General features: G+C 45.0%; 2 protein-coding genes across 5 annotated transcripts in view; one reads left to right on the plus strand and one right to left on the minus strand.

Moving 5' to 3' along the window:
* SHTN1 (shootin 1) overlaps positions 1–15,177 on the plus strand; it is a 101,255-nt gene that overhangs the window by 76,695 nt on the left and 9,383 nt on the right. The window lies entirely within an intron of this gene.
* Positions 1–15,177, minus strand: part of LOC147014784 (uncharacterized) — a 30,361-nt gene that overhangs the window by 10,983 nt on the left and 4,201 nt on the right. For both annotated transcript variants that reach the window (XR_015050908.1, XM_085853046.1), the window contains exons 3-5: positions 13,932–14,033; positions 5,891–5,956; positions 5,568–5,633 (exon numbers count right to left, since the gene is read on the minus strand). Coding sequence is in view for 1 of the 2 variants with exons in the window: in XM_085853046.1 (XP_085709172.1) it covers positions 5,568–5,633; positions 5,891–5,956; positions 13,932–14,033 (234 nt within the window). In the remaining variant the exon portion in view is untranslated. The remainder of the gene's footprint in view (positions 1–5,567; positions 5,634–5,890; positions 5,957–13,931; positions 14,034–15,177) is intronic.

A 15,177-nucleotide genomic window follows, 5' to 3' on the forward strand; every position in this document is an offset into this window, starting at 1 on the left:
CAAGCAAACATGATGTGGTCAGAAATGACAATCTTCAGGCTTTTGCAGTTCCGGATAGTCAAAAGCTTCTCCACTTCACCCCCTCTAATCTCAGTGACGCACGGCTCCGATGCCTGACTTGACCTGACCTACTTCACCTGTGAAAATTTATTCACATAGATCTTCCCTTGCATTTCGATTTTCACTCGGTCATTACGTGGTGACAAATAATCAACGTAAGCAATTTCATTGAAATTAGGCAGAAACTTCTGGTAAGATAACATCTGTATATTAAATGTTTCACAGAGAGATGTGTGTTCAGAATGACAATTGAAGAGGTGAATGTGCAGCATATTGGGCAAAAACCACAGCTCATTGGAAACGGAGTTTGACACTTCTATGAAAACAAACTGCAGGTGCTCTTATTATCCACTATAATATTCTCCGTCAGTCCCTCTGAAGCTCTGTCCGTTCAGGGCGGAGCTTGGCTTACTGACCTGACTCCACCCACAATTGTAACCTGAAAAAAAAAATTAACCAAACGTACTGTATGTCCACCAATTTGGTCACTACTTATAGACCCAGGTTACAGGCCTCGTGTACATTTGAGGATTGAACAACATGTTTTTATGAAAAATATATTGTTATGTTTGTTGGGGGGGGGGGAGGTTAGATATCACCAGAGAGCAGATAGGAATGTATAGAGTAGCATGGTCCATGTACGGGTAGTTAGCCAATCTCGATGTAATAAGTAGGGAAATGTTAGCTTAAGAATTGTCTCGTTTGAAAGTGCACCACAGAGGGGGTGGTGCGTGGTAATAGTTTTGTTAGGGTTTACGAGTAAGGAAATTGTGCCGTTATAATCTCAATGTAAACCTCCACTGGGGGTGCTGGAAAAGTCGGCAAGAGAGAGAGAAAAAGGGGCGGAGCTTGGATCACCTTGAGGGCAAGGGGAGGAGCATTTGTCACCTCCCAAGGGGTGGAGCTCAGATCGCCTAGAAGGGGGCAGAGTTTGTGTTGCCCAGGGAGAACAGGGAGGAGTCAATTAAGGCGCTTGGATGTGTTGGAGAGGGATCGAGGGAATTCTGAGGTCAAAGAAGAGAACGTTGAGGTCTGAGGAGAACGGGGTTCGTGTGAGGAGAAAAAGGCCAGTGAGGAGAGTTTTTGAGGTCATCCTGCCTGCCTGCCTCTTTTCCCTGTTCCCATTTTGTCTGCCTGCTGCTTCATTTACCCATCATCTGCCTTGCCCCATTCGTCGATCTGCCCGTGTGTCATAGTCTCATCAACTGCTCATCCCCGCTACCACCACAGCTGAGTCCCCTGGTTTTTGTCCCTTTTCCCTGGTCAGTGACTGAGTCTGGTGTGTGGCACCATCGTTTTCATTCACATTGTACATAATTTATATCATCGATTCCACGTCCCCCTTTCTTTCCCACCACTACCTGCCGTCGTATCCCTCTGCCGGTCAATCATCCCTGTTTCTTTTAAAAGCTTTAAGGTTCTCACGTTTCTCCTGACGCCCCGCACGCGTGTTGTCCGCCATCAATTCGGAACGTTTCCACAGGAGTTAAGCCGCTCAGAACATCACGGGATTTTAACCTCCCGCTAGAATGACCTTGACATTAGTTGAGCCGTTGATGCTGCAATAAGTTTTGATGACAATCCATGCAGAGGAAATTCGGGAGCAATTGAGGCAGTGGTCAATTACCTCGACACCATCCCAAAAAAAATTTTGCACACTTAAGAGCACTTCTGAATTTATGTATATTTGAAAACTGAACACGTCATCTCCATGAAAGAGGTACATTTTGATTATAACCCATGCAGAGGAAAGAAAATGATCAGGATTAACATTTGAAGTCTTCAAAAAACAACAAACAAAAAAAAAAATAACAAACAAGGAAGGTCAATCACAATTTAGGTTTTGCCAGAGATTTTGGGGATTATTTTCGTCTGAATAGAATGTGAAGTAACTTTCTTAACAGAAACTTTCCTCCTTCAAGACGTCTCTGACTCCGTAGTAACTCCTCCTCCGGTATAACAGACCTGAGCCACATCTTGGCGGCAGAGTTGCTATCTTCATCAAAGACTCGTCCCTCACTCTCCATGCACTGCCCTCACTCTCCCACACCCCCAGGAATACCTCTGGATACGGCTTCCCCTCCACTCCCACCTCATGTTTATATGTGTTGTACCGTCCACCAAACTGATGACTCCATTTACAGCTCGCTCTCCAAAAACATGGACCAACTTCTATCCTCTCATGCCAACTCTCTCTTCCTCACATGTGGTGACTTCAGTTGGCTGGGTGTGGGTGCCTCTCTCACCTGCCACGGCACTTCAGCAAAAGACTTCTGTGACTCATTGGGACCAATACAATCTGTCAACTTCCTGACTCAGATCTCAACCAATGGTACTCCATCTCTTCTGGATCTGATTTTGACCAATTTCCCTGAAAATATCTGCTGTTCTTCCTCTGCTCCAATCAGTTCATCTGATCACATGCTTGTCAAAGTAGACATCTTTATGGCTGTTCTTAGAGAACCAACTCAGCGCCGTCGAATCTGGCATGTCACTCATGCCAACTGGCAGGGTCTTCAAGCAGCCATCAAACTTCGAGACTGGTCTCCCATCTCTACTTTCTTCGACATCAACTCATCCTGGGAATTCTTTCAAAGAAACTTGCTCTCCCTTGTGCACAGATTTCTCCCATCTCCTCTTCAGTTGTCCTACCCTTCCTCCCGCCCTTGGTACACTGAAGCTTGTGGCGAGGCAGTTATCCTGAAACGACTTGCCTTCGCCTCATGGAAGGTAAACCCAACTGAGGGTAATCTCAGTTCCTTCCACAAAGCTCATAACAAATGTGTCTACCCTAAGGAGAGTCAGGAAACAACATCTTTCTAATCTCAAGTCTGAACTCTCAAACCTCTCTCCCCACTCCAAATCCTGGTGGAGTCTAATCAAATCTGTTTCTGGTGTATGTTCTCCCTCCATCCCCTCCCTTACCTCAAATGGTCGCACAGCTGACACTGCACATGAAAAGGCTGAATACCTAAACTCTGTGTTTGCTTATAAATCTTGTGTCTCAAACCCATCATTTTCTGTACCCACCTTACCCAGTCACACCCAGCTGTCCCTGGACTCGGTGGGCTTTTTTCTGACAAGGTGGAGAGCTTGCTGTCAAACCACTACTTAGATTCTGCAACCGGTCCAGACGGTGTCAGCCCACATGTCCTAAAAACCTGCTCTTGCTCACCCTCTCTCTGTTCTAATCACCTTCTCATTTTCTCAAAGTCATCTGCCATCTGCTTGGAAATCAACAAACACAACCGCGATGCATGAAAAAGGTGCAAAAGCAGATCCCTGCAATGACAGACCAATCATCCTTCTCCCAATCATCAGCAATGTCATGGAATCCATCATTGCTTCAGACATTAAATCCTTCCTCTTCTCCAATGGCCTGATTTCTGATCATCAATTTGGATTCAGACCAGGTCACTCTACCTTGAATATGTTGCTCCTGCTCACCCAACAATGGATGGAGATCCTCAATGCCAGACATGAGATCAGAGCCATCTCACATGCTTTCGATACAGTCTGGCACCCTTTCCTGCTCACTAAACTCTCTTCCTATGGTATCCAAGGCCATCTCCACTCATGGCTCGCAGACTTCCTCTCCTGTCACAGCAAATGTGTGGCACTTATTGGAGTTCTCTCATCCCCTCTTCATGTCCAGGCTGGAGTTCCTCAAGGCAGTGCTCTGGGCTCTGTTCTTTGTCTGGTTTTCATCAATGATCTATCCGACTCTGGAAAATCCTCTATCTATGCTGATAACTCCACCTTCTGCCATACAATCTGTCATCCCTCAGATCAGCAAGCCGCAGCCTCTTCGCTCTCTGCAGATCTGGATAAAATCATAAACTGGTCCAACACATGGAACATGTCTTCAATCCTGACAAATCTCACACTCTCACTAGGTCTCCCTGAAAGAGCCTGAGTCTTTGGATCTCTCACTCTCTCATTGCAGGCAGGTCGGTGGTCTTCCTGTCTTCTACCATCTCCTCTCTGGCCATGCTCTGTCTGTGATCTGTCCCCCCCCTACTCTTCCTCAGGGTGCTCAAGGTCCACCAGCAACCTCCTTCTGGTGAAACTGCCAAAATCAAGAATCACTCCTCACCTTCACTCTTTCATTCCTCTTTTCCCCCCGCTTTTGGAACAAACTCCACACTCTCTTCAATCCCACTCTTCCCTCCACATATTCCAAACATCTGTTCACCACCACCACCACCACCACCACCACCACCTCTTATCTTCCCCCATCCAAAACCTCGATCTTTTCTACCCCCGTTAATCCACCCCAAACCCACCTCCTTCAAATTCCCTGCTTTGCTTCCTGAAAGTCCCTGGAGTGTCTATCTTTTCTACCCCGCGTACCCGACCCCATCCCTCTCCCTTCCACAGATCTCCTAATGTCTGTTCCCCACCGTTTTGTCCTCTCTTCCGCCCCTCTTATCTCTTGCTCCCCTCGTTGTATGTTCTATGTTCGCCCTCATACAAGCCTCGACATTGTATACAAAAAAATAATAACAACAACAACAAAAAAGTAAATAAATTTTGTCGATTACATTATTTCTGGAGCTGTAGAATTGCCTGTACCCATTTTGCAAAACTACGTGCAGCATCCAACATGTCCAGATGTCATAAATGTCTATGCCCGTGGGTTTCCCACGGGTGCTGGCCGATGAGTCATTATGTAGTGGATATCGTTTTGAAGCACATTTTCTGCAGACACCCACCCCAAAAATGAAACAAATAAATAACAATAAACCAATGTCACCCGCAGGGTGACCCGTATCTTGCCAAAAGGTGACCACGTGTGACTTCTTTAAGGTCACACTGAGGTGAACAGAGCTGCTATCCACCAGGAGCGACTCCTTGAGGAATATCTGCCGACGAGAGATTCCGATGAGAATCGTTCTACAGAGTAACCATGAAAAATATGCTTTTGCCTCATAACGTCACCAAATGACGTCATAATGTCTCAAGCTTGACATATCTAGAACGCACTCATCGAGGTGTTCAATTTGAGGTACTACACGATATGGTTCCTAAAACTTGAAAATTTGACCTTGGGGTCAAATATGTTTGACCTCCAGCGCTAACCATGAAGGTCAAGGCCAATCGCCACCAAAAATTAATCAGCTGAGCGCCAGACCATGAACTATATTCCCATGAAGTTTGAAGACGATCCGATCAAAATTACTCAAAAAATAAGGGTTTCGTCGACTTCCGTGATTTGCGCCAAAGTGACCTTGACCTTTGACCTTCAAAATTTTGTGCACTGAAAGGGACCTCTATAGGCCTCTGATATGCGAAGATACGAAAATTTCCGATGATAACTGTGCTCTGCAGAATTTTTTATACGTGATTACAGACAAACAAACAAACAAAAAAAAAAAAAAAACATACAAGCTGACTAACATATCTTGAAAAAAAACTTCGTTTTGGCAAGATAATAATAAAATATTTCTTGCAACTTCAAATTAACTTTGCAATGGCAGATTGTATATCATTTTAACGTCATGCACCTCAAGATCCTGGACTCGACGGGATGAGGTGTATTTCACACGATAGCCAGAGTTCTGCTTTCCGTTCTGCAAAAACACACACCTAACCTTGTACACAACCGTACTTGTCAAGACAGGCCAAAGGCACAAATGTTAACGGTGAATGTGGGTCATTCCTTGGTCATGATCCTGTGTGAGAAGCATGAGGTGAGAGCCTGCGAAGGCAATCTTTAACTGCATTACCTTTACAACCTCCAAAATGGCCAAATGCGGAACGGCACCCACGCAAAAGGAACACATTCACGTTATGACACTTTTGTTCCTTTTGGAGAAAAATCCATTACCTTCCTTGCCCACGTGTCACCGACTCGATTCTTCTTCAGCGATAGAGTCGAAACCTGTGGCACAGCCTGTTAAACAGGAGAAAAAATCACCCAAACAAATACCAAATGCATCAAAACCAACTTTACTTGAAACTATCAAAAGTACTCTTTTTATTTTTTTATTTTTTTAAATACACATTAAAAACATCACTTACAAACTTCACCAATCTTATTTATATCATTTCTCCCAAAGTTCGAGAGCAATCCAACGCATATCGAGGTGCACACCAACATCAACTTGACACTGCATTGCTCATGAATGCACAATTTGTTTAGTTTCTTATAATCGTAGGAATATCATTGACAGCACAATTGATACAAACGTTGACATAAATTATATTGTGCACAAATACAACCCGTCGCGTCGCCGACGGGAATATTAAGGGGGAGGGGTGGGGGGGGAGGCGGTAAGGAGGGAGAGAGGGAGCTCAAGGAGCAAGGATGGGAGTCTGTCTGGACATAACCACTGCCTAGATACATCAAGGAAAGGCAGTGTGAGGGGAGGGCAAGGTAAGGCAGTACAAAACCACTGTCTGGAAATATACAGAGATTTTTGTTTAATTTTTTTTGGATACATTGTGTGTTAGCTCTCATACGAGCCTCAACAATGCACAACAATGGGGGTAGAAGACAAAAGGGGTGGGAGAGGGAAGGACAAAACAGTGGGGAACAGAGGGATGGGATGGGGCGGGGAACACGGGGTATACAAGATGGAGACGACAGGGAATTTGAAGGAGGTAGGTTTGGGGTGGATTAACGGGGGTAGAAAAGATTGTGATTTTGGATGGGGAAAGATAAGAGGTGGTGGTGAAGAGCTGTTTTGAAGACCTAGAGGGAAGAATGGGATTGAACAGAGTATGGGAGTTTGTTCCAAAGGTGGGGGGGAAAAAAAAAAGAGGAATGAAAGAGTAAAGTGAGCAACGATTCGTGATTTTGGTAGTTTTACCAGAAGGGGGTTGTTGGCGGACCTTGGGCGCCCTGTGGAAATATGTGGGTGGGGGATATCACAGACAGAGCGGGGGGGGGGGGGCGAGACCGGAGAGGAGACGGTAGAAGACAGAAAGACTATCGACCTGCCTACGGTGAGAGAGTGAGAAGCCCAAAGACTCAGAATCATCACGGAGATACCACTGATCCTAAATGCCTTAGTTTCCACAGAGTGAAGCCGAGAAAGGTGAGGAGCAGGAACACCAGCCCAGAGGGGAGAGCAGTACTCCATCAGGCTGTGGAAGAAAGCTTCGTATGTGGTCAGGAGCTCAGGTGGGCCAAGGAAGAACTTTGCACGATGTTGGATTCCCAGTCGGCAACTGGCTTTGGCGGCAAGGTTGGAAATGTGGCTTTCCCTGGAAATATCATGGCAGATAGTGAGACCCAGAAGCTTGAAAGAAAGGATTTCTTCGAGAGGATTGTTGATAAAGTAGATGGGGGGGGGGGGAGAAGGTTTCCGAACGGTCCTTTCGGAAACACATCGTGAGAGTGTGATGATATTAGTGGAGATGACCACAATCCGGATATGTGCAGAGACAGAGAGGTGTAGGGGGATGCTGCACTGTATGAGGAGGGGGTGGAGTGAGGATGTGAGAGAGAAAGAGAGAAAGCAGTGAATATGTTCTACTTTGACACACACACACACACACACACACACACACACACACACACACACACACACACACACACACACACACACACACACACACACACACACACACACACACACACCTCTGTAACTGAGAAAACATTAATATGTCGAATGTCTCAGAAATTGGAAGTTATCAAATATATTGTTACAGATTTTCGCCCGCCGGCGTGGGGACAGCCACTTTTAGCCAAATCGCAGCCGTACGCCCACCGGAGGAGCAATCCAGTCGCAGCCTTCCGGATCAAACGCCAGAATCCAGCTACGGGTGTGCTTTTAAGTACACCACAGCCTTGTCAGTACTCTACACGCATGCTACAGGGTCCGATCGCCGAACTGTTGATTTACCTAATTATTCGTGCGGGAAGGCTACCGAGAGGTTTACCTCAACGGGAGCTGCTTGGAAACGAGCCACGTACGCAGTTCGCTCCGTTCTGCGGATACTGAGCGGTGTATTTATCGCGCAGCCCCGTTGGACCCGATAAATTTATCGGCTATTAAAAAGCCAGCTATTATTCCGAACTCAATGATGGCCGTTCAATGAGGAATGGACGCGACGAACAGGTACATTGAGACAGGCACACATTTATTTCCACACACGACGCAAGCAATGAAGAAACATACAAGCAGAATGCAAGGAATGAATGGGGGGATGGGACAGCACACTAGCCGAAAGACCTACAGCCGTATCTATTTATTATTCAGATGCACTTATACGGGTTTACTTATAGACGGCGCCACAAACACACACAAACACCCAGAAAGAAATAAAAAGGAAAAACATGACCATGTGGTGAGCTCCCCGAGATCGTGACCTCCACGATCCGGCTTCGAAAACGATCCAAGGTGGCTCCGTCACGACCACCGACCCAGCCAGAGAGCCTTCGGTGTGGAGCGCCACCTCGCTCACGATCTCTCGATCCGCCTCAGCTCAGAAAAGCCCTCTCGCGCTCTCGTTCCGCCTCAGCTCACAAAGCTCCCTCTCCTCCTCGCGATTCTCCTCAGCACAAGCTACCCCGCGCTTGCGTTCCGCCTCTATCACCAAGCCCTGCCCCCTTTTCACCTCCCGCCCCTCCTTCCAGCTCATGAGGGAAACTTCTCGAAGGAAGCGTTTTCCCGCCAAATCGGGGACGCTCCCTCACCGCTGTATTTGTCTTTTTCCACTCACAGGGTGGAATCTCTCGTGTTGGCTGCGGAGACGCCATTTGTTCGGGGGAGGGGGGGGAGGGGGAAGGGTCATTTGCCTGCTTTCCCTCGACGAACCAGGCTTCTGGTAACCATTGCTGAGGTGGAAACGCGGTGGTGTGGTTGTGAAGGTTGTGGTTAACGTGGTGTGGCTGGCGCTTTGTAATCTCTCGTGTTGGCTGCGGAGACGCCATTTGTTCGGGGGAGGGGGGGAGGGGGAAGGGTCGCTTGCCTGCTTTCCCTCGACGAACCAGGCTTCTGGTAACCATTGCTGAGGTGGAAACGCGGTGGTGTGGTTGTGAAGGTTGTGGTTAACGTGGCGTGGCTGGCGCTTTGTGGTGGTGTGGCTGAGGTGGCATGGTTGAGGTGATCGTGGTTGTTGTGGATGGTGGCGCTTTGTGGTGGTAGTAATGGTGGTTGGTCCAAAATAAAGATAGTAAAAGAAAAACGGCTACCTCAAAGATCACAGCCCGGTTACACGAATAAATCCCTTTGACATCGGTGGGGAAATCTATCTGAACACAGACTTGGACATAACTGATACAAGGACCTATATGGTGTTCTGTGAATTTCCACAACCATAACAATATTCTGCTTTGAAACTCACAAAGAGAAAAGCACACCGAGTCATATAAAATAACCAATGTACCTCTACCTTTTCGCAACTGCCGACTGTACATCCCAATCAGGACAGGAATTGGACCGCCATCCACTGTAGAGCGCTCGGCAAGCAGCCTAAGCAAGCACTCCAATTAAATTGTTGGCTTGTGATAGCTATGTCCAAATGTCCAAACTATGTCCGAATTAGGCAAATGAACACTTTTTTTGCATCGGAACTATTGCCAAGTTCAAATCTAGAGATAAACTTTTGTAATTCAGCTTAGTTTAAGAGATTCTTAAGGATATGGCATGTGCGGAAATGAAATAAAGCCACGAATGCTGGCGTCTCTGGGCATTTATAAGCACTGCAATGTACCCAGCGATTCGGAGCTATGATGAACAGGTATTTTGATAATACAAGTGAGGAAAGTGAAAAAATCAATTTATCGTAAAGAAATCCTTGCGGGCTCTTCCGAGTCGAGGCATGGTTGAGCAGGCCAAAAAATATGGTGGCTTCAGACCCCAACGAGGTTATGTACGGCCACGTCTTTAAAAGTTACAAGCTGCATATTCAGGGTACAGATACAATTTTGTGTGGGAAGTAACATTGGCTTGTGTGGCTGTGGCCTCAGAAGCTGTAAATTGAGGCCAAAACAACAAATATAGCAATTTTTGGCAAACAGGACGACCAATTGGCCTCAAATTGAAAAAGGCCGGATTTTCTTTAGTAGTGCATGATCAAGAGGGCTATTTATGTTTCTTCTCTGTGTGAGGACTTCTTGTATTATGTTATATCCATGATCAATTATGTGAGAAAATGATTTTAAAACTTTGTGGAGCCTTCATTTTCTTCTCAGCTTATTCATTATATATATATATATATATATATATATATATATATATATATATATATATATATATATATATATATATTGGGTCGCCAAAATAGGTGACCCTGAGTGTCAGTAATTCTGTCTGTTTGTTTGGATGTTTGTTCGTTTGTCATCAGCATAATTGGTAGTAAACATGGGCGGATTTTGACCAAACTCGGGTGGTGGGTACATCTTATGACGTAGTGCTTTGTAAATTGTGATGGTCGCTAGGGACGCTTTGGTTCCCTAGCAACAACCGAAAAACCTTCAAAATCAGTACCGTTCACACGAAATCAATTCCGAAAGCCATTTTCCCACGTAGGGTTATGAAATTTGGCACGAATGATCTACAGGTGATGCTCTATCAAATATATTCCATATTTTGTGATATATGGAATACTTTACCCACAGCACCCTCTACAATTAGGTTATGCGAGAAAATTGAAGGCCCCCTAGTGACCAGGTGAGTGCATCAATACGAATGAAACTGCAGGTTCATGGTACTCAATGAGTACTACAACTTTTCCTCAGGACATATTGACCGATTTCGCTTAGGTCAGGGGTCAAAGGTCAATTAGTGCAAAAATAAAATCGATAATATGCGGGAGCTGGAGGTGCCTTCGCGCCAAATGCTACTCCTCCTAGGGTTATGGTCGGATGGTCATGAAAATTCACACTAATCGTCTGGAATACATTGTGCACAAACAATCGAGCCGGATTTTCGATTTAGATCTTTGTTCACCCACAGCACCCCCTCGAACTTTGGGGATTTCCGATTTCAAACCGCATTTTCGGTACTTTTCATTCAAATGGATACAGAGTCGTTAAGGCCCGGTCACACCTTGACGTTTTAGCCAGCGATGGCAACGTATTAAAATGTATGTAAAACGCAGGCTGACGTTGAACTTTTGATGTTTTTTTTTTAAGATTCGGACGTATTCATAACGAGTTGGTCGTATGCATAACATATTAGTAATGGACACAGAACGTTTCGTTGTGTTATAGATAACTTATACCAACGAATGCTGAACCTGTTGTCGGCCTACACAACCGATGCCCAACGATAGTCTAACTTAGGCATAGCGCGTGGCACGCATCGCCGACGATGTCGTGACATAGCCTATTAAAAGGCTGACGCACAACGATTCGAATCATAACTGCCGTAGAAATGGAAGTGACAACATCGCGGTCACACCTTGGCGATCTTGCCAGCGTATGCCGACGTAAGAAAAATGTGTCTAAAACGTTGGGGGCACGTCAAATACGGTATGAGTAAGTTTGGTATACGTGAGTACAACGCTAAAGTATGCTATCATACGTCGTAGTAAGTAGAGTACGTCAAGAAATTTTAAACATGTTCAAAATTTTACGACGTACTCGGCGTATGACACACGTTCCGCATGCGATGGGGATAAGTTTTACACACGATATGCGGACGCTTACACACGTCCACAAACGCTACTTATAAGCTACTCATAAGTCGAAACACGTCGCGGTAATGTCTTTTTTACGCGAAACTTATTTCTAACTTATGTTTGACGTGCTTTGAACCAATTCTTTACGTAGTCCCAACACACATCGACGTATGTAGATGTATTCCAATGACGTCTTCCGGTCGACAAAAAAAAAAAATGAATGTGTTTCTAGCTTACAACTGCCATATAAAGACGTGTTCCCAGCGGTTTTGGGAATTGGTATATAAAAATGCTGCTCATAAAAGGGGAACCCAACAGTGTTTTCGAGTTCCTTTTTGAGTCGATGTCCATGTCAGCAGTAACAGTATCAGTATCAGTATTAGTATTAGTATTAGTAGTAGTATTAGTAGTAGTAGGTGAGTGTGAGGGGGAGGGTGTGGGTTATGATGGATCGTCCTTGCGTCCGCGTGTCCACGGGTAGGTTCATAGGCTGCCACTCAACGATTTAAATGGCTGCATCTCCACTATTGAAAGTAGACGCTTGCGCTCAACAATTCGATTTTTTTTTACACTCAACGACTTTTAAACGGTACCACTCTGCTATTTTCATTGTTTACAATGAACGATTTAAATTGCTGTCACTCACCTTTGTTTTTTGACGCTGGGGTTTGGAAATTTGAAGCGTTTCTTCTGAACGAGTTAAAACGCTCAAACTCGACTATTTTAAATAGACGCTGCCGATGGACAATTGGAATCATAGCCAAGCTAGACATCGAAGTGTGAACATCCTCGTCATGCCGAAGAAAAGTTTGAAGAATGCTGCAAATAAGTGTCCTGGCCGTGGCCGTGGACGCTGACGCAAGGACGATCCATTATACCGACATCTTTCAGCCTACGAGTAACTTAAAAGTAACGTCTATCGATGTGTGGCAACAATCGCGTAACGTGCCAACAACACGTTAATCATAGGTTAGAAATAAGTTTCGGGTACGCTAAACATTACCTCGGCGTGTCTCAACTTATGATTAACTTACAAGTAGCATGTGTTGACGTCTGTCAACGATCGCAGACCGTGCATACAACTTGTGGCCAGCGTAGCGGAACGTGTGAGTCATACGCCGGCATACGTCGTGAAATTTCAAGCATGAAAAAAATTTGAGGACAACCGAAAAGTACAACGTTTAAAGCCAACGTACAACGACGTATGGCAGTGTTTTTCAGCGTGCTCTCAATGTTATCAAAACTTACCCATAAAGTATTCAACGTGTGCCAGCGTTTTAGAAAAAAAATTCAAAAATCGGCATACGTTGGCTAAAACGTCAAGATGTGACCGGGCCTTTATCGGTAGATGGAACTGGATGAGATTTGATATGCATAATCTTAAGGTGATTCCCTATCCGTTATATGACATCCATTTTGCTATTTGTCATAGTTTCCATGCTTGGTGACCCATTGCCACCTTCCGGCTTGTGTGTGTGTGTGTGTGTATATATATATATATATATATATATATATATATATATATATATATATATATATATATATACATACATACATATACATACATACATACACACACACACACCCCCTCCCCCCTCTCTGCAAAAGACTGGTGCTTTCTCTCGAACATGTGCGCGCACTCCCTCAAATTGCAACCCGATGTTGCACCACCATTTCATGATGGACGGTACAAGTAGCTCAGAGCTTTGGCTCTGAGTGAAACAAAGAGGGCAGCACAATTAATTTAAAGACAATGAAATAATTTAAATCGATAGATTAACATAAACTTGGGCCGTGCCAGTGATGGATACTTTTGCTTGTTTACGAAAGAGGAAACCAGATAAGGTACGTGATGTCATCCAGTATAGGAAACTCCTCCACGAAACACTACCCACCCTATTTTCCTTCATTCACATTAATCTGAAAACCAATTTTGAGGGGAAAAAAATAAATAAATGAAAAACAAGAAATTGACAAAAGTCTGGCAAGTCCGATAAAAGCAGCATCTTTTCCGATGGCATTACTGATAAAACACCAAGTTTTGGAGCCCTGGGTTTTAAAAGTCATAAAAATCAGCTTCGAGATTGGTCAAAACAAGTGTAGGGTTTGAGTTTGATCCATTAAAATTAAATAAACAAGTGACAAAATCTCTCTTCCATGACGAAACCAGCTCGGAATTCCTGCCGTGATGTTAAATACTCCACCAGTTCCTTTTCAAGCGGCATCACCAGTCTTTGCACAAACAGTTCACTTGAATCGTTGCCTTCTCACAAAAAAAAGCCAGAGCTACTCACATCAATGGTACTCGCAGCTGGAGTACACTGCATCAGCGGTTGTTTATCCATCACGTTGTGCCGTGCCGTCGTGGAACTGCACGCCCATCCATCCTCCACGGCCTGCAAGAACGAGTCAAATCTCACGCATCAAGTATGTTCCACGGCAAATTAGGTGTGTCGTTCCGTAAAGCAGTAGCAAATTAGGTCACCAATTAAATAAATAACAAACGTCACGCAACCTGGATTACCGATTACGACGATACGCGATGCGCGCCATTCCCAGCAAGGTGCAAGATGCAAAACTTTACATCAAATATAAAGACTGGTGTTCCATTCAAGGCAAAGAGAGACAGGCCAAAGAAGAAGACGATTTTGATGACTTGTACAGGAGTATTACAATTTCTTTTACTTTCATACATTTCCCTCTTTTTCATGGAACAGAGCCATACACCATGGCACATCAGTCGACGATAAATAAACACCCATTTACTCATTTTGAGGGCTGACAGGATGGCCTGGAGGTATATATACTCACCTCTTAGCTGTCACGCGTGGGTTTGAATCCTGACCATCCCATTGGTCCCATCTGGGCATCCCATCTGCCGCCATTAGTCGTTGGGCGTTAAAGTGTTTTTCACAAAGAGTAGGTGAGCTCTCGCGTTGGCACCATGAACAAAATTACAAAAGACAAATTCCTTCCCCGACTACTACTTGGAAGTCAATGGCAAACCACCCAGTATAAGCCTTGCTCAGAAAGCTGGTTCGGCGGCACTGATCACCAGCGTATGGGACATCAGAGACTCATTTTGAAGTGGAGATCAAAAGCACCAAATCAAATACAAAATGCAGCAAAAAAAAAACAAAAAAAAAAACACGTTATTGGTCAATTTGGTGTTCCCATCTGAGCACACAGCTCACAATGCTGGGATCCCAGATGCAAACGTTATATTGTTGTGTTGGGGTTCGGTGGCGATAAACGACCACTAGGTGGAGCAGTAGAGCCGTCTCCCACCGAACACCTGGAATTTAGGTTATGACTCTTGGATAAGTCCGAAAGGTCACGGGTCACTTAAAGGACCGTGGTCGCCAATATTTTGACGGAGGGTTAATTTCCTAATTTCAATATACCTAAGTACCCACGCCATCTAACTACCAGGGAAGCCACACCCTCGGCCGACTTTGTCCGAACCGAGTTGCTATCACCGACTCGGATCCGGCGTAACAGAGCGGAAGTTACCAAAGCCGCGCTCGGCCCAAACGGCCT

Source organism: Eptatretus burgeri, chromosome 13 (assembly GCF_056783735.1).
Source record: "Eptatretus burgeri isolate ZD-2024b chromosome 13, Ebu_testis_v1, whole genome shotgun sequence".
Classification (NCBI taxonomy): domain Eukaryota; kingdom Metazoa; phylum Chordata; class Myxini; order Myxiniformes; family Myxinidae; genus Eptatretus; species Eptatretus burgeri.